At 40.1% G+C, this 26,949-nt stretch overlaps 1 protein-coding gene across 4 annotated transcripts in view; it reads left to right on the top strand.

The window, feature by feature from the left end:
* LOC121070440 (transmembrane protein 263-like) overlaps positions 1 to 26,949 on the top strand; it is a 209,380-nt gene continuing 182,431 nt past the window's right edge. Inside the window, exons 1-3 of one of the 4 annotated variants that reach the window (XM_040557604.1) lie at positions 1 to 181; positions 10,230 to 10,317; positions 14,095 to 14,185. In XM_040557604.1, the coding sequence (XP_040413538.1) occupies positions 14,116 to 14,185 (70 nt within the window). In that variant the 5' untranslated portion in view covers positions 1 to 181; positions 10,230 to 10,317; positions 14,095 to 14,115. Of the gene's footprint in view, positions 182 to 283; positions 435 to 10,229; positions 10,318 to 14,094; positions 14,186 to 26,949 lie in introns of those variants that run through there. The other 3 variants (XM_040557603.1, XM_040557606.1, XM_040557602.1) reach the window with 3 other exon arrangements.

Here is a 26,949-nt window from a genome sequence, read left to right as displayed (position 1 = left end):
CCGGCCGGGGTTGCCATGGCGCTGCCCCCCCTCGGCCCTCCCTCGGCCGCCGCTGTGTGTGTTTACATCGGGCGGGAGGAGCCGGAGCATCAGCGCCGGGGGAGACGGGGAAGGAGCCGGCGACGACGGCCGCCCGCCCTCCATCCCCTGCGGGCGGTGCGCGGGGAGACGCGGCATGAAGGTGAGGCGGGGGTAGGGGCGCCCGTAAGTGGGGGTCGGCCCCCCGGGGAGCCGGGGCTCGGCGTACGCGACCGACCCCCCGCAAGGCCGGCGTGGTCCGAGGTGCTCCTCGTTCGCTGTCCTCACGAAGTACCACTTCCAGAAGCTTCTAACTTCGCGGGGGATGCGGTGCCGCTTCTTCCAAGCATCCCCCGATAAGGGTTCCATTAAAAAAGATTGAATTATTTACTGCTGGGATGAGAACCGGTTTGGAAGTGAGTTGGCCCGCTGCTGCTCTCCTCCCCTTTTGGGGTTTGTGTATATGCAGAGAAATTGTCCTACTTTCCTCCGGTTTTTTAGCTCACACAAATCTAATCTTTCAGGCAGTTTTACACCCGCAGCAGCTGTGGGGCTTTATGCTCTCCGTGTGCCTCCAAAAATAACGCAGCCTCACGCCTTCACCTGCATTTCTTCTCTCTTAGCACCTGGGAGCGTGGAGGGAACCAGCAGCATCCTTCTGGTTACTTTGCTGCGGAAAGCCCCTAGGCTAGGATGGGCTAACCGGGGCCGGAGTCAATCATTTTGAACTTTGGTGCCATGGTGGAGATGGATGTTGAGACTAGGTTATTAAAGTTGTAATGCGTTAGCTCTCGTTTGAAAGGTTCACATCCCTAGGAGTCAAACCCGGGATTACATTGCAAAAATGACTTACGAGTATTGCTGTAGTATTTTTTCATCTTTCTATCATATTGCATCTGTATTGTTTGCAAATGTATGACTTTATGTTCTCTTTCATTAATCAGTCTGAAATGCAAGGCATACCAGGTACTTGTCTTCTGAATTTGTTTAACTGAAAATTTTATCAATTACAAGCTCTTTGAGGTAGAAACTGTACGTACCTGTGGTCTGCACCTGTCACAACAGAGAATTTTGGCTCAGGCCTTTCTGCAAGCCTGTGTAAAGTAAGTGCGACTTAGAAGTTCCTCACTTTATGAAGACTTTGGCTTCTGGGCAATGCAAGTGTTGGTAACTTAGGTTAAGTATCTGTGCGTACAAGGGGCTCCCCGCTCTGAGTGTCTGTGCAGTTAACAGGTGAAAGAAAAGAGACAATTTCCAAGCATATGAAAGAAATATATAAAGTAAGTTTCTTACTATGCAGTGTTGGTTTTTTGTTTGGCTTTGGTTCAAAGCTTGGTAGTAAAGGGTGTTGTATTTTTTTTCTTCTCTGGATGCTTGTTAGTTCAGATAGTGTGAGATAACAAAAATATGTATGGTATTGGAACAAAATATAACAAGCCTTGGGTGAGTTGTTGACTTATCCTGCAAAACAAAAACCTCAGAGTGCTGGCTAAATAGTACATCCAGCTTGAGGCCAAAAAAAAGAAGAGATTTCTTTCAGCTTCTGTTTTTTGGCATGCAGTGTAAACCACCAATTATTCTTGCTAAGCCCATTACTTCTGCTGAATTCCTCTTTTGCCCCACCAGAGTGGGAAAGCTCATGACATTTTTAGATGAGCTTGCTCAAAATATGGCAGTATATGAGTAGAGTTGTGTTCTGGTTGTGAGGAATGTGTGTGTATTTAGGGGGAGAGTCTTTTGTCTTACTTTTAACCATTTATCATCTATATGCACTGTGGTAAGCTTTCTAGTATAAAAAGCTCCACAGTTTTCTAACTTATTTTAGTATGTATTTCTTTCCATATATACCACCTTATGCTGTAGCAGTTGCCTCAGTTTCCTCAATGTAAGATCATTGCAGATTCATGATTTAAAGTCTGAAGCTGAGGGGGTGGGGGTGGAAATGATCACATTATTAATTAACAGGTGGAATGCATCAAAATGTTTTTGCCCCAGTTTTTTACCTCTTAAAAGGGGGAGAAAAGGAGGATGTATGGGTGGCAGGGGTGGCCTGTGTGGTGTGGGAATTGGATCTGAATCCCTTTTATGGACCTGCTCACAAATAGCTTAGTGGGACTTCAAAACAAATCAATGCAAAGTTTAAATTGTTGATCAATGCAGGGAAAGTACACATCAGAGCCAAGCTTTTTGAAAAGTCATCTTGCTTATTTCTTCCCTAATTGCTGTTATGCCTTGGGAAATATATTTGAATGTGTGTGTTTTTTTAATCAGCATTTGTTCTAAGTCTTTCTCATTGTTGCTGGTTAGCAAGTTGCTGAGAATGCAGGGCTGTCAAAGTAAAGCTAATGTTAGTTTGTTTAACTGTTTGTCTACTTAGGGGAAGGAAGAAGCAGATGAAGAGAAGTGGTAACATCAGGGGAGTTCTGCTGTGCAAATAATCCTTTTAGGATCTGTAACTAATGTCTGATTGTTGCTGAGGAAACTGAAGCGTGATGTACTTTATTTTTAAATCAATCAAATAAAATAAGTATCCTGTTAAAAAAAAAAAGGTACAGTGAAATAGAGCAACATGCCAAAGTCATAGTTTAAAGCTTGAGGTGGTGAGACTGGATTGGATTTGAGATCATCTCAATGTTTACTCTGCTTCTGTTCCCTTCTCTTTCAGGCCTTCTCTTTCAGGCAATGGCAGGTCTTTCATATGGCATCTATGGACCCTTTCAGGCTATACAAAATATAAAATGGGTTGAAGCCCCTGTTTCCTGCACTGTAGGTCAGGAGTGAGAGGCAATCAGCTTGAAGGTGGACTATTCCTGTATGTTGGAATATGTGAGATATGTGAGGAATATGCCAGGGGCTTTTACTGCCCTTCAAGGGCAGATGATCTTGATGGCAAGAAAATGCATCTTCTCAGGCCTCATTAGAAACCTGGGTAGCAAGCCTGTCAGGTGAAGAGGGCTGTTCCATTCATAGGGATGTGGATAACTGTAGGGAGAGGACCTAGCTCCCATCCATTAGACTGTCAACCACATTTCCACAACACATTTCTAGTATTGTTCTGTGGAGCTCAACTCTGAATTTCTCAGGTCTTAGATGGAACTGCTTGCCTCCGGAGTAACAGAACCTCTTTACACCTTATCTTGAACTAGGGAATGAATTAGGGCATTAGAATAGTCCCTGACAGCTGTCTGGTGCAGCAACTGCTGCAGTGATTGCTTCTAACACTGCTCCTGTCACTGCTCTAACTTAGATGCATTCAGAGGAATAAAAGGCATCGAGGGTGTCAGGTGGTATTGAAATTCTTATTTGGGAAAGCAAGCTCAAAGAGGTGACTTCATTTAAGTAGATGTTCCCCTCTTTTTTTGAATTCAAAAGGTTTTGCAAAGTAGGATGAAAGCTGGTGGTGCTTTGGCTTGTGCTTGCATTTGAGTCCCATATTTTGGGATAAGAGGGTGTCATATTTAGACATTTTTGTTTGAGAAACTCTTACAGCTATATTTCAGAGAATGAATGTGAAGTTATTGCCTATGGTTGTCCTGTTTTTCTGACTGCTTTTGATACCTGAAGTTGGCAGATCTGATAAAGGGCAGGTATTTTGAAGATTAAGGCCAATCAAAAGTTATGGAAAGCCTAAGAAAATGTTTCTCTTGCTTGTAATTACAGACAGATCTGTTTCTGAAGGGTGTCATGGTCTGTCTTGTCAAAATCTGATGTATGTGTAACTTTTCTTATATGTCTCTAATTCTGGCTCATGACAATTGAAATGAAAACTACTTGGGAAAGGAACAGCCTATAGAAGGAAGAACAGACAAGAGGTATTGCTTTCTATGGAGTATACAGTTGTCTTTTTTTTCCTGGCATGTACTCTAAAATTTTTTATAGGAAGCAGGAGGAAAGTGAATGTAAGTGACAGGAAGAGTAAAGGGGACCATGGACTGTACAAATACTATAAATAATTCTAACTTTAATATTTGCCTACGATAGGTCATGTCTGGTAAGTAACCTTACAAATTTTCTGGCTGTTTTCCTTTCCCAGTGTTTTAGCTGAATTTCAGAGAGTTGGGAAGAGGTTACATGCCATCAGAGTTCTGGGCAAGCTACATGCTTGTGTAGGTGAAAGCAGAGGTAGAGCTCTTGAGCAGTTTCTTCAAAAGAAATGTTGCTGCTGGTTGAACTTATGGGAAGTCACAGACGTGACTTGTGTTTTTTGTTAGCAAACTTGATAATCTTAACACTTGTGCAGAGCTGCCTAAATTCTAGTACAACTCCTATGCTTCCTTTCCATGTAAAGATCAGTTTGGAGGGAGAGCCTGTGCACCTTGCAGGTCTTCAAAAATTACAGGTGGCCATTACCAAAAGTTCCTGCTACCGGAATAATTTTTTCCTCTTAAGTCAACAGGTGCAATGTTGTTTGCAGTCATAATGATCAAGTGTTGTCTATCTGAAAGCTGTTTTGTTGCTGGGTGAAGTAACTCTGGTTGGAATCTTGTATGCAGCAAGTTGTGATTTTAATTACACTTCTTGCTGTTAGTTTGGAAGAAAATGAGATTCTATGATGCCTGAAATGAAAGGGATATTATTGCTGGCAGTGCTTCTGGCTGTCAAGTTGAAAGCATGCTGGTTAGGTGTAAAATTGGAGCGCTTGGTAGTACCAGGAGATCTAGTGTTTGTTCTGTAGGGTAAGTAAATAATTTAATTGAAATGCTACTCCTTTAAAACACTACAATAACAAATGCAGAGTACAGCAACCAACGCTGTGAGCTAAAAGAGCTTACGAATGAGTTCTGATCTCAGACCCAAGGAATGAGATACTTTACTACGTAACCATCAACAGAAGCATTGGGGCAGAGATGTGTGATAAGCATATTACAATCTCCTCTCTTGTTTGCTCAATGCAAATTCCAAAATGTCTGGTGATTTGCAGAAAACACGTTTTGAAGTTCCTGTTGAAAGAAAATTCCAAACAGAAAGAAGTTCTGGACTGAATAAAAAAATTTACACGAACCTCAATTTCCAGCTTTTAAAGTGACTTTTGGCGCTTTTGGAACAACTCTTTAACTTCAAAGGGATTTGCAACATTATTATTTTTTGTCTACTTTTTAAAAAATGAAACTGTAAATTTTGAACAAGTCAACTTCAATTTCAAACTGTTCCAGTGAAGCCTCTTGTGACTTTGTTGGGAGCGTTCAGATTTGTCAAGCTAGGTACATGCTTATGTACTTTGAATCTGAATTTTGTCACAGAAATTACTATGTTCTAGCTGTGAAAATGCCTGGAAAAATTAGTTGAATTTCCATTCATTACAGCTAAAACAGTGGTTGTGCACTGATAAGGAAATATACGCAAGTAATGTAATTGAAGTTGGCCATAGGAAACCGCTGTTACAGAATACTGCTTAATGTGTCCCTCCATGAGCTTTTTTTTTTTAAATACTGCATGTGAAGTTGTGACTATACTGAGAACAACAAGAAAAATGCTTTTCTTTTTGTCTGTAATGTGGTTAAGAAAATATTAATGACCTCTTTGATATAGGCCCGTATTAGTAAGTGGAGGAGTTCTCATTTGTATTTCAGACAAATTTCTCATGCTGTCTGCAGCTTTCTAGAGTGATACTTGCACGTCTCATTAGGAAAGTTGAAAATACTCTTTCTGTCGTGTGCACTATCTAGTTTCTTTAGCCTGAGTAAAATAGGCATTAATCATGATATCTACCTGCCAAGGATCATGCAGGAGAAAAAATATTTATCCTGCTTTCACTAATTGTTATATAGAAAGCACAATAAAACTGCAGGTCATGAAGTCTCGTTATTACTTGCTTTTAGTTCATCAGCTCAACTGTCTGAGTGATTTTTTTTTTTCTCCCCTGAAGTCTTCATTGACAGACGGTGAATGACCGACAGGGTGTAGGAAGACTTCCTCTTCCCCAGTGAAACTTCCTAAATCAGTGAGTGGTCAGTTATCTGTAGGAGTTAATTGATTTTTTTTTTTATATATCATTATTGGTAATTAATTGATTTCAGATGGGTTCATTGTGATGCAGGGTCAAGCTTTGATCCTGCATCATTCCACATCTGTATTCCCTGTTTCAGAGTCTGTCAGGTGTTTCTGTAATGACTTTTTTGTATGTATTTCCTGTCCCAGGCTTTAATGATCGTTAAGGTTTGAATTACACAATGCAATGATCCTTTGCCTCCACATAACTTCCTTTTTCCAAACAAGCGCAATTCAGTGCAGTTGGTTTTTCCATAAGAACTGTGTTCTGGTCAAATAATACCCTTCCTTGTGGAGGTGGTAGTTCAGATTGGAATAGACAGCAAATCATGCAGCATCTTTCTGGGTGATTTTTCAGCTCTTACACAGATGCACAGTATCCGTTTGATTACATTGTTCAACCTGCTCTGAGGGAGGAGTGTTCAATGGGCCAGGCTAACACATGATCAGAAGAAAGGTGTTGTTTTTTTTGTTTTGAAAAACTTTGTGATAACACTAATTAGTAAAATTAAGATGGAAAAGAACTATTGATCAAGACAAAACTAAACACAATTATTAATTCAAAGTCCAGAACAGTTTGAACTATGACTGAGTAGAATCATAGAGTCTTTAAGGTTGGAAAAGACCTTCAACATCATATTGACTCTGCTGTTTAAGTGGTGCTATGTGCCCCACACAAGTTGTGAAGGTAAAAAGTATAAAACAATTTACTGGTGCTAAATGGGCACTAGACTGTGGTGTCAGTAGCTCCGTTGAGAAGTTACTTATGCCAAGTAAACCCTAATTGGGATTACTCACAGTATGAAGTTGTTTTACTACTGGAGAAGTAGGATTTGATTCTTTTGCTGAGAACAATAGTACTCAGTGTTGCTAACCCCAAATCAAGACTAAAACCTCCTCTTGTTGCTTCTTTCTGCAGGCATGTTCAGTCCCATTGTCAAGACAAAATTAAACATTGTTAGAATCATAGCCTCCCTAAGGGTTTTGCCCAAATGCAGAGAACAAGAAGTAATCTAAGCAACTTTTCTAGTACTTTCTTACAGCGCACTGTGAACAAAGTGCTATAATTTTACACTAGTGTCATCCTCAGCATTTCTATTTCTGTACTTTCCTTTAATGTTCTAGGGGATTTATAACTGCAACGCAAATTCCCCTTGGGCTGAAACCTGGCACAGAAGCTCTCATTATGAGCTAACCTTGTTTTGTAGAATTAAAAGCAAAGCATCCATCAAAAGGCTCTCTTAAACCAAAAGGAAAGTGGAAAAAAAAACTGTTTATGGTTGCAGATCAATTTTTCTCTTCTCTACAGGAAAAATCCCCAGCCAACTTTGGAAACCTATAAGGTGTGGGTGTGCAGTCAATAACGATGGCTGATTCACTGGAATGTTCCTGTTGCATTTAGAAAAAATTAAATGGAAGTCTTAATTCTGCAATATACTGAAAGTTCATTGCTGAAGTAAAACCTGCAGCTGTAACAAATACCTGCCTACAAAAGGTGTAGTGATAGTTTTCAAAGCTTGTTTCTACTGTTTGAGGTGATTATCAGCACTAGTGTAGAGGGAGGTAGTTTAGTTATGTGCTTTAGCTGAAATGAAAATGAAGTACCTGTGGACAATCAGCTCCTTGGAAAAGAGAGGCATCGTGTTGAACTACCTATGCAGTGTCTGCTTGTTTAAAATCCTTTTCTAAAATCAGAAAGCTAGTTTTGTTTCCTTACGAATTGAGGCTTTGTGTAATTCAGTAGAAGCAGAATGGATGCTCTGAAGTTGCTTTCAGATATGGAAGGTGGCATAGTTTAATTTGATTAAACATGAAATATCAAAGGTAAGTTCTGAGGAGCTTTATTACAGGGGTTGGATGGAGAAGAGACCCTGAATTAACGCTGTCATTAATAACGTCATTGTAGAAAAGCCTAATGAAGCTCAGCTGTTATGTTACTGGATCTGACAAGTCTTTTGTCATCTGCACACGTTCAGCCTAATCATAAAATGTACCATCTCTCTCCTATGTATAGGAAACAAACCTGGGATGAGAGGAGCTGTTTTGTTTGTGGTTTTAGCAATGGGGAAAGCATGCAATGTGGAGGAAACCAATTATTTATAGTCTTGTGGGCATGCCGTAAGCATTCTTAACATAATGCAAAAATGGTCGATGCTTTCACTCAGGTACTTTAAAAATATTGTTTTAAATTCTCAAAGCACAAACTGTCCTGTGATTAGGGATTACTTTGTTTGTTTTTATCCCACAGATTCACTAAGTTTTTTAACTCTAAAGAGGTGCATTTATCCTTTGTTATCAGTTGAGATATATTTTGTGCTACATTTAAAAAAAAAAAAAAAAAAAAGCTGTTGGACCTGTACTGAGAGAGCTTGCAAGTGAAATCACATGTGGAGCAGTGAAGCCTGTACTGCCATTAATTTTCTTCTGGTAAATTGCTTTATTGGAATTGTGCCTACGTAGGATACCAGATCTGCACATCAGTGTTGGGCACAGATGAGGACATGTGATTTAGGCTGGCAGTTGTAGATTTGTGTAGAACGAAGCAGGAGGTATGACCTTGTGGGCTTTTAAAGGAAGGCTTTGCTAGGAAGAAGGCTGTTTTGAATAGTGAAAGAAGTGATGTTCTAGGCTTAAGGGCAGAGTGGGAAAAAATATGAAGATGAATGTAAGAAAGAATAAAATGGTGCAAAGTATTCAGCAACAAGAATGGAAATAAGAAGATCTAGGTCATGAAATAAATACATTGTTCACTTGAAAATGCACAGAGAAAGTAGCAGCTAAAGCTGGAGTTTGGCCAGCAGTCTAGAATAAAAGGTAGTCTAAGAACTGAAATACTAACCTGCTGGTAAAGCCATGGCTATGGGCTTTAAATTTCTCCAGCTTCTGTTCTGCCAGCAGAAAGTGATTCCTGATAGATTTCTGTATAATGGGGAGAAGTATTAGACTATTTGTGCATGTTGTGGAGTGTGTGGGGGTGTTTTTGGTTTTGCCTTGTCTGTTTTTGTGTAGGATTTATTTAGAAAAACCTAAGATTTTTCTAGGGATTGAGTATGAATGGCGAGCAGGGCCAGAATCGTAAGATACGTGCCTCTCCTTGTTTGGGAACAGCAGTAAAGTTGTCTTCTTACTAGTCATAAACTGAAGGAAACTTGAAGATATTTGCCCCAAACCTCATGAAATTTCAGTAATAAAAAATAATTATCCTGTGAAAAAATGATTTTTTTCCCTTACCCTTGTTTGGCCTTAGTTTTTCTTGGTTAGTCAGTAGCTTGATCCTGGCTCAGTGAACAGTCAGTTGACAGTCTCCAATCTAAGATTACATACCATAATTAGTGTAAACTAGAAAAGTAGAATCCAAAAGGCCTGAAAGCATATGTGGGGAGGTTGCTGGGTTTTTCTTGTTGTTTGAAGATTGTCTGTAGGGACTTTTTGGAAAGCTAAGCAATTTCAATCACTGACTTACCTGTTTGGGCATTTGCATTGACCCTCCTGTGTCACTGTTGACTTAAATGCAAAATAGACCAATAATGATCCTCTGGTGTTGGAGTTGCTCTTGAAGTACTTGTGGTTTTTTTTTTGAGTTCTTAATACACTACTGAGAATGAGATAGCATAGGCTGTATGCGTGATTGTGCTGAAATCATTTGTTAATACAAACATGATGATAAATGCATGTCTTAGATCCCGTGTCACCAACATAGCTCAGTACCTTGTGGGAAATACTTATCTTCACTGGGTGGGAACCTTCTTCCTTTCTGTCATCGCATGGACTTACTGCAGGACTTGTGAAATATAAAGTCTCTTATGCTACATTTTTCAGTATGTTTACAGTGAAATTGTGGTCAGAATTATACTCAAGTATTGTATCCCAGGGAAAAGCGTGAGGTATAATCTGAAATGCTGGTGATTACACTCCAGTTTGTGGCACTTATTTATTTCAATACTGGCAATCCTCTCGATCCATAAATACATAGCCTTCTCTGAAACACAAAATAAGACAGCAAAATGAGGTTCTTTTCAATTGCATGTTCCTAGGCTCTGTGCCATAACCTATTCCTGTAATAATACATGTTTAAATCTGTGTGTCTCCAATGGCTCTAGTGAGGAATTGAACCACATTCTCGATTTAAAAGGCTATACAAGCCCTGTATAATGAAAAGAATATCGTACAGTTAATAACCTACTGACATTTCTGAGCTGTTAATGCATCTTCCTGCTTCCTAGATGCTTCCAGAATAGAATAGTTCAGTTGGAAGGGACCTACAAAGATCATCAAGTCCAGCTGCTTGACTGCTTCAGGGCTAACTGAAAGGTAAAGCATATTTTTAAGGGCATCATCCAGCTAGGGGGGAGCTTCAAAGTAAAAGCAACATCTGAATGTATTACTTCTGCTGTGGGTGGAGCTCAAGAGGGTTATTAGAGAATTGCTGGACACTAGCATGGCTACTTAGCTGCAGCCCGTTAACTTATACAGTTGTATGCTTCCCTTTCAAAGCTATTGAATTTTCTTAAGAATGAAAAACCAGACTTCACTGATGCCCCATTCTAGAAATAAACAAAAACAAAAAGAGACCAACAATTTTACCTATAACTTAGTCACAAATCTTCTTATAAGACAATTTCCTAGAATTTTTGTTTGCCGTAGATTACCATGCTGCCAGAACTGTGGATATCTTGTATTAGTGATTATATTGCCAAGCTTTCAGCAGACCTAGTGAACTGAATTCAGCAGATATAACTGGAAAAAAAAAGCAATGGACATGCCAATCTAATATACAAAGCCATTGTAAAGAGATTCTATAATCTTTTTAGTAACATCTGTCAACATTTGAGCCTTAAGTATTACTTCTAGATATGGATACTACTAGAACCTAGCATCTCATCTACTCTTGACTGTTGTACATTTTAATTACTTAGGGAAATTCGGTACTAACACTGAACTTATTCTGTGGTCTCAGTGATTAAACTGATATACTAATGTCTGATAAACACAGGTGTTTGAGACTGCTTCTCCTAGAAGCTGCCTATATAGAGAGATTAGTGGCAAGATATTAATGTGATTAAAATAACAATGAGATACGAATTTTTGCTTATTCTTTAAAAAATATTTCCAACTTCATTTAGGAAGTAAGATTTCAAGGTTTCTTGCAGGCAGTGTTTTATTTTTTAAAATATTAAATCTTGAAATAAATGCAAATAATTTCTTTGTTTGTTGGAACAATTCTCAAAAAAATACAAAACTACATAATACAGTTCAAAATATTATGTTGTGATGAATTCTTTTCGGTAGTGAAAACATTCTTTGCAAAAATTCTGTCCTTCTCTGTTAGCTATTAAGAATGTTCTATGAAAGTAGTAATCTTGGATAGCATATATTTCTTCTGTGGGGTTCCAGTAGCAAGTGTTAAAGTTTTGAATTGGAAAGAAGTGTTAGCAAACAGCATGTCAGTCATGGACTTTGTGGTGGTCTGTACTGCTCTGATTTTTTTACAGATGGATTTGTTAATACTAGTTTAGTATTAGGGCTAGCTTAGGGCTAAAGTTGACCCTCAGCTAAGATAAAAATTTATTTCAGGATAAGTGTTGTCAATGATGACTGTTGTACTGGAGAGACATATGGCTAGTGAACACTGACATGTTCATGCACTGACATGTTCATGCATTTCAAAAAAAAAAAAAAAAAGATAATGCCATGGCTCACTTCTGATAGGATTTTGCATCCTGGCATTTATGTAAATGACAGCAGATATAATAAACCAAGGAAGCTTCCCTATCATAGAGTGTTGTCAGGATGAACTACTAAGCGGGTTTGTCTAATGGTAGCAAAGTAAGATTATTGACTCTTCAGAAGAAGGTAATTCATCCACAGTGAATGTCTGCTGCTTTTTTTAAGTCACTGGAAGTCATATAATTAGTATGGACTTTGCCTTGCATGGAGGGCTCTTTCAATTTGTAGTGTGTTTTTGGTTTTTTAACAAAATTATTGTTAAATAATTTTGGTCTTTAGGAGACTATTTCTAGTTTAGCAGTTCTTACAGTTCTGATCCAGAATGTTTTCAATGCAAATATTGGTGCCTTGTGTCCTACCTGGCTACATCTTTCATGTGAAAATGCATGTTTTGGTGTACTAACATAGCCTTGTATTCTCTCACTCTCAGTACCATTATTAGGTAGCAAAGAAATGTATTAAGATATATTTATTGCCTGTGGTTGATGTAGAAACTTGCTCAAGTACGTAAGTACATATTCTATATTCAATTTGTTGTTTCTGTCCAGATTTTTTTTACACTTTCTTAAAATGTAGATCACGTTCATCAGGTGAAGTGATGAGATGGCTAGACCTTGAAATTTGAAACTGATTCGTGGGTTTGATTTCTTGATTAGACTATCTCAGTTAAGTTACTACTTTCTCGTCTGTGCTCTGTGGTAAATATCTTTCTTTTCCATGATAGCTGCTATGAGGAATGAAAATATTTGAACCCGTACCCCATATTGGTATGTAGTGGGCTCTGATCAAAGCTGGGATTGGTATCAGTTGTTTTTAAATGTGGAGAAATACTGATTCAGTGTTTATGCCTTAGGTAAAGCTTCCACTGTCATGAATGGCAAAAGTCAAGGTTACAGCAATGGCACTGACACAATAGACTTGTATGCTTGTAGACTTGTACCTGTTTTGTTTCCCTTCAACTCAGTGTGGTGATGCTTGTTTTCATGCCCCTTTTTCTGAACAAAAGAAAAGGGAAATGGATGAAGGTGTAATGTAGTTGTTTAAAGGAAGAAATTTAAAAAGTTAATCTTTATTACATGCAAAGTTAGGAAACAAAGTATTCAATACTTACCGTTGAGTGAAACCTTATAGTCACAGGGTTTGAAAAATATAGAAATAGTGCAGACTGAATACTATACCTTTTTTTTCCCCCAGAGTTTGAATAGCAAAATCTTGCAAGCTGTTGATGTACCAGTGTTTAAGCTGGCTTCTGTAACCTTCCAGCTGCATATGTTAGTATGCATTTTCAGATGGTCTGGACTACAAACCTATTCATGTATTCAGTGCCCAAAAGCATTGTTTGAATGCTATGTTTCAGATTTCACTTTTGACTGTACTAGCATTTGAAAAGAGAACAACTGATTCTTTTATTTAAAAAAAAAAAAGCTTGATAGCTATCCCTACTGTTTCCTCTGCCATTACTTAAAAAAAAAAAAAAAAAAAGGAATGGGGGGGACACACCTTTTTTGTTTTTCTTTGAAACTGCAAAAGCAACTATACCTCCAAGCTCCACAAGTCCTTAAAATTTTGTGTGTGAAAAGTGAGCTCAGCAGCCTTAAATACAAGTGAATGCTCTCTAAGTCAACAAATCTGATAGCTCACATCTGTACACAAACAATGTTGCAGGCTTTTTGCAAGATCCTGAAGGCTGGTGAGTGAAATTGCAAAACTTTGGAGGGCAATCTGGTAGTTTTCCAGTTGAGGTTTTTTCAGTGTGTTATATATGCAAGGACAAATTCAACTGATAGGGGAAAACTACGTGATCAATAGACCCGGTTGGGTTAGGAGACTGGAGACAAGTTTGCTTTATCTTCCTCTGAAAAATGAGCTGTAGTACCGTTTATATAACGCATGTGCTACCTCCTCCTGCATTCAACAGGGCACCAACGTTTCAGAATCTAGTCTTGGTAAGACGCAGATGAATCCTCTTAAATCAAAAATCATATTTCTTTCTTGAAACTTCCAGAGGATGCAAATCTGCTGCTACCCTTTGTAAATGGGGATTTGAAATGGTAATTCCATTATGTATATTAAACATAATTTAGAAAGTGTTTCACCATTCAGTTCCTGGTTTAGTCCACTCAGACCCTCATACTTCTGCTTGCTAGCTTTGCTAGCTTGAGGAGTCTTTTTTTTTTTTTTTTTCATTTTCCTTCTATAAGTAATTAGACTGCAAACAAATCTACCAGCAGCTTTCTTCATCAGCTGAAGTGAGCTCCTTGTGTGCTTAACGTCTGGCATATTATCTAATCCTGTAATTATTTTTGTGGTTCCTTTCTGAACTTTCTCCAATTTACCTCCTCTTGTTGTTCTGTTCTACAGGGACCTAGCTTAGAAACACAGATGGTGGAAGATGAAACTGAGACAACAAGTGAAGAACTGCCCCCGCATCTGCGGGAAGAGCCTCCTGAAGGTACAGTGATGGCAGTCGGTATAAACTCATTGCATTAAATTGAGGAAAGTGTTCAGGCCAAGGAAGTTGTCTTTCTTGCTTGATTTGACTTTGAGTGTACCTTTGCTTTTTTTTTTTTTCCTTGAGAGGGATAAGGCTTTCCTGAGAGTAGAGTCAGCCTCCCAACCAGAGGTCTAGCCAGCCTCCAATCCTACTTTTGCATTCAAAGAAGGTCACGCCTGCTGTACTGCAGACATTGTTCTGCATTCTCTTTTAACAATATGGTTTATGATTAAAATTGTCCTACCTGATCATCCTGCCTGTAAGTTCAGGAATAAAAGGCCTCCTGTATTGTGTTGTTTGTGATGTTTTGAGTGATCATTAGGGAAGACTTCCTAGTAGTCACCTATTCTTTCTCCTTACCTCACAGTGCAGCTTCTTGCTATTAATATTGTCCCCAGCAGAGCCTTGTCAAAGGCATTCTAGTGATTTTGTTTCTTTCCGCCATCTCTCTTGGAAGGCAGTTTAGCCATCTCAGGGGGAGGCAGTGAGAGGCTGTCAGTCAGTAGGAGGCTCAGAAATGCCAATTTTAATTAAAAAAAATCTTGTTTGCAGTGACATGCTCTGGATTTATAGAGAGAATGGATTTTTCCCACTGTGTAAGTGTTGCATACGTATATATGCAACAAAATAGGTGTCACTTTCTTTTGAATGGAAGCTGCTAACATTGTAGCAATTGGTGTTTAGAGGTTTGTTTCCAGTTCAGTGACTTTTAAAACACAATCACTCATAATCATTCTGGACAGCTTAAACAACCCAGAGTGTGCTGAGGTTCTTATTAGCAACTTGCAGTTAAAATATGACATGTCAATGGGAAACATAAATGTGTTTTATATTTTCCCTTTAAGAGAAGAATCTGTTCTTGATATAGTATTTATACTGACAGCTATTTTTAAAGAGCATATGAACCAAATAGATAGTTTTAGGTATTTTCTGCTCCATCCCTTCTTGTTGAGTGTTCTGTTACAGTTTTACCATTAAGTTCTAATTTCTTGCTCTGCCATTTCATATACCCTTCGGCAATTGCAATATAGAGAGGTAAGTGAAAGGCAGGTCTCTTTTGGCAACTTTATAAAGCCAGAAGGAAATGCATGCAGAAGACATTATGATTAATATATATGTGTGTGTGATATACTTACATGTAATATGTTACTATACATATATACCTGAGTATACAGAGGATATTATCTTTCTTTCTAGGCAATGTCAGGTAAGCATGTAGTGAAAATGCATTTTTGAAGTAAGAATTCTGGTCAGTAGTCTGAGTTGGTTATTAAATGAGCCTAGAGACCAAATTCTGAAATGTAAAACACAGGAGATCGTCTTGTCTCATCAGTTTATCAGTAGACTTAGATTTTTGAACTATGCCTTTGAGTTGTGTAATCTGAAGGGTTTTTTTGAATGTGACTACGTGTTTTTGCAATTGAAAATGCTTGTTTCCGCCTGCAATCTCACTGGTTTGAATAATGATGAAAAATGTCAGCATTAATATTCCAGTTGTGTGACTTGTTGGGCAGTCTGGGAAAAGTATGTGTCCCAGATATGCCTGCTTTACTAGTGTGAGGGGAAAAAGAACTGTAACAGTTCAGCGAGTTTGGTTAGGCAGCGGGCGGTATGTTCCTTTAAAGTCTCAGCTCAGCATCTACTGTTTTGATTGACAGTGATACCAACACTAGCAAAATAGGAGGGATACTGAGAGCATGACTTGAATGAGAGACTTCTTGGGAGAGGAGGTGGGAGAATTGGTCCCAAAAGATAACCATCAGGTTTACACTGAAATTACAGCTAGCTATAGTGGAGCTGAGTAACAGGAATGTTGCTTAGAAGCTGCTGTCTACCAACATCACCAAACAGAATTACTCTGAAGTTCATATGGTTGCTGGAATGATTACAAATACCCTGTGACAGAAACGGATCTCTGACGTTCTTTTAATAAGAAATGCCATTAAGTGCTATCATCTTCTTGTTCTTCTACTGCTTTCTGGTTTCTTCTGATAGCATTTTCCTAGTTAAATCAAATGCCTTGCAGTAAACAAGCCATGTTGTCATGCCTGCTGCGCTCTTGTTTCTTGGGATCTATGAATTGGAGACTATGCTGGCTTGCCTTCTGGTAATGAGTGCATAAGGGATGGAAAGCTCTCCAGAGCCTGTGTCCTTCTAGCACAATTCATTATTTCACCATATTGCATCACGGTAACTCTGGTTTCCAGCTTGCAAAGTGTATTTACTCTTCTCCTGAAAGGAGGGGAATTGGAAGCACTGTGCTGTGTAAATATTGCAATAAAATAAAAGGTGGTTCTTTGGGGATTGTCATGTTTCGGAGTGGTATTGCAATATGGCCTTCTACAAATGAAGGGGCAATTTAACAAGTTCCTCGTGTCCGTAAGTCTCATGGGTAAGCCTATGTAAGGGCATGGTGGTGTAGCACACTTTTGCTTTCTGGTGCTGTATGCCAGGCAGCCTGTCAGTATTTGAGACAAGGTAATGTTCTGTGGCTTAAAAAGTAAATTGACCAGGGAATCCCCCAAAAGGTGACAGAGTTAAAGTTAGTAGTTCCGCGTAACCGAAATCCACTTAGTTTATCTGCTGTCAGAATGAGCTGTTTTAATGAAATCAGAATATACAAGTCAAAACCACATCTGATACAAGATCATACTAAGCGATATTGGATGCCAAAAAGGGCTCCCTATCCCGTAAGAAAGGCGTCGCCGTGCCCTGCCCTGTGGTGAAGTCGGGCCGGGCCGGGCCGGGCCTGGCGGCGCCGCGGCCCCGCGCCCCGTGAGGGGCCGAGCGCGGGCTCCCGGCCGCTCCCTGCGGCGGGCACCGGAGGGCGCTGCGCGCTCGGCGCTGCCGCGGCCGCCAGCGGTTCGGCCGGCCCCGGCTCTTGGAAAGGGCCCTTTCGGGGGCCTGTGGCTGTGTAAAACCGCACCTCGGGTGTCTCTCGCGTGCAAAGACAAGAGTGAGCAAGAGAAAGTGTTTAAAACGATTAGCTTCTTCCCGTTAAGCTGCTTGGTGACTTGTGGAAATCTACAAAGGCAGCTTTCCACACTTAAACCTCAGGAAGGCTGTTTATCCCCAATGATATTTTTACCTCTTACATTTTATGATCCATCTATTCAGTTCACATTTTTATCGTTTCCCCCTTTAATCTTGTTAACATTTTTTGTTTGTTTTTGTTAAAAGGTGAGTGCAAGGCTGCAGTTGCAATTAGCTTTTGGAGCGCTGCTGAGGCCCGCGTGCTGAACGCTTCACAGAGAAGGTGACGTGCACAGCAGAGCTGCAGGGCTACTGTCACCAAACAGTGCAGGGCAGCAATCTCTGGAGAGGAGCCAGTCTGCTTTAAGTTGCATGAAGCACCTTTGCCTTTGTGCACTGATCTGTCTTACTGATGTTTGAACACTGAGCTACTTTTAAGTAGAGTCAATGACGTCTCAAGTGTTTGCTGTTGAATGCCAGCCTGATTGTTATGATTATTATGCTGTATCTGTTTCTTTATCTGCTGTTTCAGAGTTCTGCTGCTGACCATTTAATACAGTGCACTGTTTACTGTGTCAGTTCTTGGTTATAGACGTACTGAGTCCAGGGAAGGACCACTGGATGGAGCCAGGCTCTTTTCAGTGTTGCGCAGTGCCAGGACAAGGGGCAGTGGGCACAAACAGGAGCGCAGGAGGTTCTATCTGAATGCTGGGGAGCACTTCTGTGCCACATGGATGATGGAGCCCTGTCACAGGTTGCCATATGGAGTCTCGCTCCTTGAGATCTTCAAAATCCACTGGGATATGGTCCTGGGCAACCTGCTCCAGGTGGTCCTGTTTGCAGAGGGAGCTGGACCAGGAGGCCTCTGCAGCTTCCTGCCAGCCTCGGCTGTTCTGCAGTTCTGTGATTTTTGTGGTCTTCCACCTTGTATCTGCTATTTCTATGTATTTATGCTGTGTCTTTCTGAAGTCCCTGTGTACATCGTCTATTACACCAGTTCTTAAGAACTGTTCTTAAGTTCTTTACTCTGTCAAACTACAACTGTTAGGCCTTCCAGGAATGCACCTTTAGCATATTCTGTGATATGGCTATTCCTTTTGGCCCTATATTGCTAACTAGCATCCAATATACTAAAGCTTAGTGTAAAGTGGCACTGTCAAGTTGAAAAGCTGTGTCACTGCTTAACAGCAGTATCCCCTCTTGGGAGATTAAAGACCAATTGTTCTTCCATGGTCTTTACGTATTAAGCATTAGAATTTTATCAGCCAACATACTATGATCAGTCTGTCAATGAGCATGAGTCTTGTGGCTGAGCCGGACGTGCTATCCCTTCTGTGGTCTTCAGACCTAGTAGACATGGTTTTTCTTTGTTGCAGACAGACTGGGCCTTATGGAGTAAAACTTTATTAAAAGCAATGGGTCTTAGCAGCTCTGCAGTAGTATATAACATATCATATATATATAACATAACATATTGGGGAATTTACTTTCCAAATAATTCTGGTGTTCCCAGTTCAAATTTTTACATTTGCTGTGGGTAGAGAGCACACATGGATAGTTACTGTAAATCAGATGATTTGCACCAATTTAGTACATAGCATCTTGTGTGAACCCTATAATCTGTCTCTGTGGAGGCATATAGATTTTTTCTGCTGTTTTATGTCTTCTGCAGGATAGAACTATATTGCATGCTTCTGTGAGAAGCTTTAGGACTTCTTATCCACAGTTTGGGAATCTCTGATCCAAGGTATCTGTCTGGGAGCTTTGTGGATCACTCATTCAGGATTGCCTTTGGATGCAAGTATTTCACCCAGATGTTTTATCTGTGCAGATCTAACTCAAATAGAGTAGTGTTTCAATTCCAGTACCACTATGTGTTTGAAGTTTCTGAAACTAATTAGGTTTCTCTTCATGCTGGGGTGATGTTGGGTCACTCTCTTATGAGAACACATCAATTTTTTGAAGCTATGAGTGAGCAGAAGAATCTGCCTGTTTAGGCATCTCACATGAGATATTCAGTTTACAGCCACGCTATAGGTGTCTAACTTTGAAACGGTTTATTGCTATAAGAAGATCACTTTTTTATGACTGGGTGGTGCTTTCCCACTAATTTTTATTATTCTTGACAGAGAACAGTCTCCATCAGTGATGAAATGTTATTGTTGGGCCAACTTCAGTAAGTGCCACACCATGATTTAAATGCTGCAAACATGAGCTTTATCGTGTTCTGTATCTTCATATTGTAAGTAGTGTTTCCTGTATTTGTCTCCAAACTGACTTTGTGCTAAATAAACACAAAATATCACCTTAGAAAATGGCACTGTTGTAGCAGTTCAGTTTCCAGTAAGTGTTAAGGTCTGTACTGAAAAATGTTGCTTTTTTCTGGTATAAAGGAACTTCATTAAAGCTGCCTGTGGCACTTGTACACATGTATGTAGTGGATTACACTGCATGTGCATACACAGTCTACCAGACTAATATCTTCAAGAAATTCTCTGTAGCTGTGCTATTTGCTAAGCCCTTCTCTGCTTTCCCAGGTCAAATGACTCTCTTCAGTGTGCTATCTACTGAAGTCCAACAGTGAAATCCTTTTACAGAGGAGCTCTTTAAACGATCTGCTTTTTTTGTCTGATGGCCAGTTGGCAACATTCTCAGCCTGGATTCGCCTCTGCAGTTCTGTGGTCTTACAACTAAAGCAAAAGGCTGGGAACTGGGACAACTATAATCTATTCCTAGTCTTACTATTGACTTATTCTGTGGCACTAGTCTTGTAGTTGAGTCTTCCTTGAACTGTGGTATTTTGTTATGTGTAGAACAGAAACGGCTGTTCTGATTTATAAATGAGGATGGTTAAAAACACAAATTGTAACTTTTTAGGCTTTTAGATACTTGAAAATTAATACAGAAATTGTGATTGCAGTGTAAAAATAATATAAAACTTTGCTTGATATGTATCTTGTCAGGCTTTTTTGCATCCACAAAAAGGTGATTGGCCTTGTCAGATAACTTCATATAGAAAGACAGGTTTCTTAAAAAGCAGAGAAAGACATTAGCAGCGAGGCTGTCTGTTCTTTGTAGCTGGGACTTTATGTACCTGGCATGTCTTCTCATCTGTAAAAACATTTCCTGAGCTACTTCTGTAAATGGCCTGAGGCTGAAGAGCAACATTTCAGTATCATTTGTCTCTTCTTAAGGCACAGATTCTGTGCAGCCATACTCTTCTGTTGGCCAAAACAGTTCTTGCCTTTGCAAAAAGAAATGACCGGGAGTGTCAGCTCAGTCTTCTACTCAAAGTCTACCTTAATATTTCTAGTAGAGTTGTAAAGCACATTGACACATACGCAAATGCTAATACTATGTTTCCGTTTAATTTATTGCTATCATTATTTTAGTGAAAGCTGAGATTCTTCTTTGTTTAAATTCTTCAGTGGCTTCCTCATGCTTTATTTAATTTTGTTCTCTGGGGGAAATCAGCAGTCTGAAATTGGAAAAAATACTCAACCAGTGTGTACCACTTTTTTCCTATCTTTCACGCCCCAGTCCTGCTGTATTACTGCTGCCGTATACCTGCTACTGACAGTGTGCATCTTCCCTTCAGCAGCTATATTACTTGGTCTCCTAGAAACAGCATGAAAGCTATTTAAATTGTTTTTATTCCACTTCTTCCTCTGCCCTTTTCTTTCCTCTTCACTATCTTTGTATGATATAATGAGATGTTACTTTGACAGCTCAGCATCCCTTTTCTCTAGCCTACTCCATGCCCTGCAAATCATTCTGTCACTAAGTGTTGTATGTGTGCACAGCATATGCTGTTAATGGCAGCATAAATAGCCTCCCAGTGCCTGGCGGATTCCAGAAGAAAGATTCTTGTAACTTAAGTGTGGGAAACCTCTTATCAGTGGATCTTGCTAATACAATAATGTTGCAAAGTGAGTCAATAACCATCTGGTTTTCCCTGAGGGTGTTTGCGCATAGGATAGGGATAACAATAGTTTTACCATTTGCCTTGGCATCATCCAAATGTAGACATTTCAGGGTGAAGGGCCAGTGAGAAGCCTCTGTCAGAAGATGCATTTTTATCAATTACTAGTGAATGTGTTTTATTCTAGTAATAGGGTTTTGAACTGCAGGAGTGTCAGAATTCTGTTACGTGAGTGAAAGCAGTATACCTTACAACCCAGCTGAAGTGGCAGACATTTGTCACCATTTCTGTTATAATTAGAGACATATAAAGTTATGGATGCAGGAGAATGTTTTTTAGAATGCGTTTTTCATTTTGAAGACCAAGATGAGATACACAGAAACGAGCCAATTGTTTTTAAATAAATCTTTTGGACTTGTAGCTCTCAGTCTCTCAGTTCTAAAGCTGAAAAAGTGATTCTTATTTGTTCCTAATGGACTAAAAAAAGATGCAAGTGAGTCTCCCCTTACTTATAGCTACAGTCTGAAGTACTAAATAAGAATGAGCAATGCAGTAAATCCAGGTCAGAAGCTAAATTGAATCAGTATATCAGTGTGTTAGCAACGATGGTATCTTGAACTGCTAAACTATCAGAGGGTTATAAGCAGGCAATTAAATCATATGGTTGGTATATGAGGCTGTTAATTCTGCCTCAAAACAGAGTGAAATGCTCACTTAACATTTCATAAGCATCTGCAGTCTCAACCTGGCTGCCTGTCTTGATTTCAGCTGTTTGTGAACAAGTTAAACCACTACTTTAACTGCTGGTATGATTGCACAGTTGCACCAGTCTGGCCTCTCCTGGAGTGGTGGTTTTGTGATCCAAAACTAATCTTATTCTGAAGAGGAGAGTGTCTTTCAAGTTTATGAACTCAGACTGCAAAACCAAGGGCTTTTTGGTCAATCTTCTTGCCCTCTGGGATAATAGTCTTAAAACAAACAACAACAAAAAAACCCACTTCCTCAGCTACTTAAAAATTAGGTTGAACTCTAGTTTTTGTGCAGAACAGTGTTGCATTAGTAAGTGTGTGTGTGTGAATTCTGTCTTGATTTTCAGGCTACAGCAAAGACAAATGCACAATGCACTTGCCTTATTAGTGTGGAGGATTCTCAAGCCATTGTAATTACTACTTGGGCATATTACAGGAGGACCTGTCCCCTCTCTATCCAGTTGACATGTTGCCTAGTCAGAAAGAGTTTAGCTAATGCTTAATTTCATATTTGCTTCTATCTTCTTTGTTATGCCCTCTCTGTTCCACTAATACAGTTTTTTTCAGTTTTACCACAAAATATGTAATATTCAGTAGGATATACCTGCTGCAAAAAGTTTTAGGTGACTTTTATTTTTGGGTTATGTTATGAAAAAATAATACTTTTTTCAGATCATATCCAGAAGGAAATAACATACATTTTCTTCTCATAAAATATTAAATCAAATTTGCAGGTAATGGCAAAAATTTGGTCATGATATTTCTGTGACTTGTGAGAGGGTCTTAGGATCTGAGGTTTTTAGAAGAAAGTCTTGGAAATCTCTTGCTGTAGAGACGAGGTTAATAGTTTGGAACTATAACAAATTTTATTTTCTAGCACCAGAGACCTCATCTTTGGAACAAATAAGAGGCTTTCAAGAGGTAGGCAGGAGATGAAGAGTTCATAATGTAGATGTGTGTGCCATTTACCAAAATACCTGTTCATCCAAGGTAGAACTGTGAGAAACTGGTAATGTCATTGACTTCTGCTGTTTCTACCTTTCTGGAACTTAAATTTTATTTTAAAGGTAATAACCCTGTGCAGAATTTTGAAGTCCTGGATTGTTGTTTGTATCCTATATAAACTGCTACTGTCTCTTTTTCCTTCCCTCCATACTTTTCCAGAGATTTGAGGAGGAGGTGGGAGGTGTTCAGTATTTTATTTTTTATTAGTTTTTTTCCCTAAAAAGTTCTTATTCCTTAAATACAAAATTGGAATAATTTCAGTTAATTGTTTGAAGTGATCCTCTTTAATTAAGCCAAACATTAGTGTGTATTCAGTACTGGAAAGTGTGATTGTATGAAGTACCATGTACTTCTCTCACACCCCTCCAAAAGCTAATGAACAAAACGCCAAGATTTAATAAAATGTTATTACGGTATGGTAAACGTAGGCCTCTGGGAAATGCAAACTGAAGCTGCAAGTTTGGTCGAGTGTGGGCTGTATTTTATAGCTTGAGAATGTTAATGGTACTGTTATTGCAGTGTTTTATTCCTAGCATCTTGGGGGCTGTTTCTTTTTTTTTCTTGCTTAAAATATTTGATTTATTTAATCAGGTGTCCTGGTTTCAGTTAGGACAGAGTTAATTTTCCTCCTAGTAGCTGGCAGGGTGCTATGTTTTGGATTAGAATGAGAAGAGCGCTGATAACATGCTGATGTTTTAATTGTTGTAGAGCAGTGCTTACACCAAGCCAAGGACTTTTCAGCCTCTCTCTGTCCTGCTAGCGAGCAGGCTAGGGATGCAGCAGAAGCTGGGAGGGGACAGACCCAGGACAGCTGACCCAAACTGGCCAAAGGGGTATTCCATACCATCTGGCGTCATGCTGAACAATATATAGGGGTGGCTAGCCGGGGTGGAGGCGGGGGGGGGCGGCTGCTCGGGGATAGGCTGGGCATCGGTCAACGGGTGGTGAGCAATTGCATTGTGCATCACTTATTTCGTACACATTATTACTATTAATACTATTATTATTATTATTATTATTGTTATTCTTTTCCCTGTCTTAATAAACTGTCTTTATCTCAACTCACAGACTTCACTTTCCTGTTTCTCTCCCCCATCCCGGAGAGGGAGGGGGGAGGGTGAGCGAACGGCTGTGTGGTGTTTGGCTGCCAGCCGGGCTAAACCACAACATCAGGGAAGTGGGTAAGTTCTTCCATTCTATGGATCTTGTATCTTTATCCTGAGAGTGGGAAAAACACATTTACCCAGTCTGGATATTGGCTAAAAATCTTGCTTACATTATGTAAAGAAATCTTGTTTCCTGTGAAATCTGCAGACGTTTAAAGTTTGTGATTAACTGAACCCAGCTGTAATTAAAACACAGTTTGGTCATTGGTTGAAGCTTAACATGTTCCCACACAGCTACTGCAAGAGCTGTTCCTACGTTTGGCCCTGGTGGCACGCTCCCAGTGGTGCCTACCTACGCAGCCACGTTTTCAGTTCCTAGCCCAAAAGCAGCAGTGCGCCCAAAGCCAGGGATTGCTTATTCCTGGAGGAAGCATGGACGTAGACAGAGTGAGTTACCTTCTCTGTCATCCCCACCGATTGTAGGTGGAAGGATGTGTTGTCCACATGAGTAGAGCCTGTAGTGTGCAGGTGAGCTTATATGGAACCTAAGAACAGGGTTTGGGGCCACTATGTGCTCTCCTGGCATTCCCAGATTTTAGGGAGGAAGAGAGAGGTGCAATGGCAGGTATCACTAAGGATGTCTTTTGTGATAGCCTAGAGGAGTCACCTTTTGATGTCCATGTGCTACACTGAAGTTAGTAGGAGGAGCAATTAAGACAGTGGGGAAAACAACAGGATCTTGCCTTTCAAACTTCACTCCTCTTGGCTCTGATCCAGGTATCATGAATATGACATGAGACACTTTGTTGATATTTGATTAACTGTGAGGCTTGTTCTTGTTTTGTGTGACACATTGCAAGTTAACCACCCAGCATGCTGACATGTGCTATTGAAAACAAACACTTAAATCTACGCTGGGAAGCAGGCTGCCAAACACACCGAGGAGGAGGCTGAAGAGCCTGCCCTCGGGGAACTGTCTGCAAAGGGCATCGAGGAGTTTTCTGTGGCTCTGGCGCCTACAGCTCTGGAGTTCGGCGCTGCATTCACCCCTGTTCATTTTCAGAAACATTTTCTTCAACAGTCCCATGCAGGTAAAACACTCTGGACGCAACTTGGGAATAGTGACTGGCAAATGAGTTGTAGCGCTCAGGCGGAACTTTCTGCGGGAATCAGCTGGCGTGCGCTGCGCATCCTTCCAACAGCTGCTGGCACCTTTCCGCGGAGCCCCTGGGTGGGAGCTCTCTCCAGCAGTGGGATTTTCCATTCCCCCCGCTTCTTTGCGGCTGTGTTGTTGCTGCAGGCAGCCCAGTAGAGGGCTGCGAAGGGCTGGGACAGGCACTGATCGGACAGCCAAGGTCTTGCTTAAGCCGATGCTGACAGATGTGATTAGAGTAATAGAGTGGCTTTTTTTTTACATCATGCTTGCTTTTTCTGTGAGTTTAAGTTCCATGACATCAAGAATGTGTCAGGGCTTTCCTATTTTATGAGTAACGAATTTCAGGAACAAAACTTGAAGACTTAGCAAAGCTTCTTTTTCCTCTAATTCCCTTCTCATTCTCCTTTATATTCCAATTTTTTTTGATGCCCCCTCTCTCAGTGGGGATCTCGGTGTGGAAACCATCCCAAATTTCCCAGTCAGCAATAGAATATCTTTAAAGGAGGTGTTATCCAGACAGGGGATTAGGTTTATGGGTGTTAAATATTGAAAGGAGTAAAAATTGTAGCACAATGCACAATAGCTGTTGAGATCTTTGCAGCCCTTAGCTGTATTTTCAGACCAGCTTCACAGCATAGCAGGAAAACTCCTGCTGATTCAGTGGGCACTTTCAATTCCACTTAAAGCGAAATGTGCCCTCTGACCTGTTTTCAGACAGCTGTGCAAAGCCTGTGAAAACAGTCGAGTTGTCTTGTCTGGAATTGCAGATCTACGTCGCCTGGTGCAGCCAGGAGGTGGGTGGCCTCAGGGGACCCCCGTGTGTTGCCTGTGAGAATCTGTTAGGATTTTGGGGAGGGGGGAAGCAGGCCTTACGTAAGATGCCTTGTCCTTCTTGAAAGCAGTTAGCTGCTCTTTCTTTTCCTTTGAGGCAGGTGCAAGGGGAAAAAATAAATCTTTAAAAGTACCTGCTAGTTTGCAGGTTGAGATTTTAATCTTTTTGCTCAGAGTATTTTTTTTTTTTTTCCATGGAAAGAAGCTGTATCCTTGCAGATCATGGAGTGTGACTGGGGTAAAGGGAAAAGAGCACCAGTGAGTGAACAGCTGGGAGGAAGAGGGATGGAGGGTGGGCACATTTTCATGCTGCTGTAATGAATTACAGCCAGAAAGAAATTAGTGAAGACCCATAAAATACAGAACAAGTAAGAGTTGTTTCCAAGAGAACAACAAGAGTTGTTTTTCCATGACTTAGCAGCAGCTCTTCTAGATGACCTGTTGAATTTACAGTAACTTCTGGCTGAAGTGCTTTTAGAGTAAAGTACAGGCAGTTTTTTCACCTGACTTTTCTTCTTCCTTCAGCACAAAAAAAAAAAAAAAAAAAAAAAAAAAACAGGACATCAGATGGAGGTGAGGGTTCTGTGAGGACAGTTTGGGAGGGAGAAAAATTGACAGCCTCTCAGAATGATCTAGTAGGAGTCCATTAGTAGTCATTGGTTTGATTTGAGATCATGAGAAAGCTTTTAGTTCAGAGAAGCCAACCATCCCCTGCCCTCAGTTTGTCTTGAACAAGCTATTGCTCTCAGATGGTGACCTGTGCTAAATTATATCTTTGCCACACTGGAAACCAGGTCTGTGAGTAATGAGTTGACAGGAAAACAATCTTCATCCCTACGTGGAATACCTGGGATATATTGGGGCAGTTATACCTGATGAATGGGGAAGGGTAGTCTTCAAATTGCACAACAACTTTTAACTGCAGATTTAGTTTGTGTTCAAAAATGATGGTCAGATTTTTCCTTTCAGACTTCTTGCCC

This window comes from Cygnus olor, chromosome 5 (genome assembly GCF_009769625.2).
Source record: "Cygnus olor isolate bCygOlo1 chromosome 5, bCygOlo1.pri.v2, whole genome shotgun sequence".
NCBI lineage: Eukaryota > Metazoa > Chordata > Aves > Anseriformes > Anatidae > Cygnus > Cygnus olor.
Note: the sequence above shows the minus strand (reverse complement) of the source record. Positions and strands in the feature narration are given on the sequence as shown.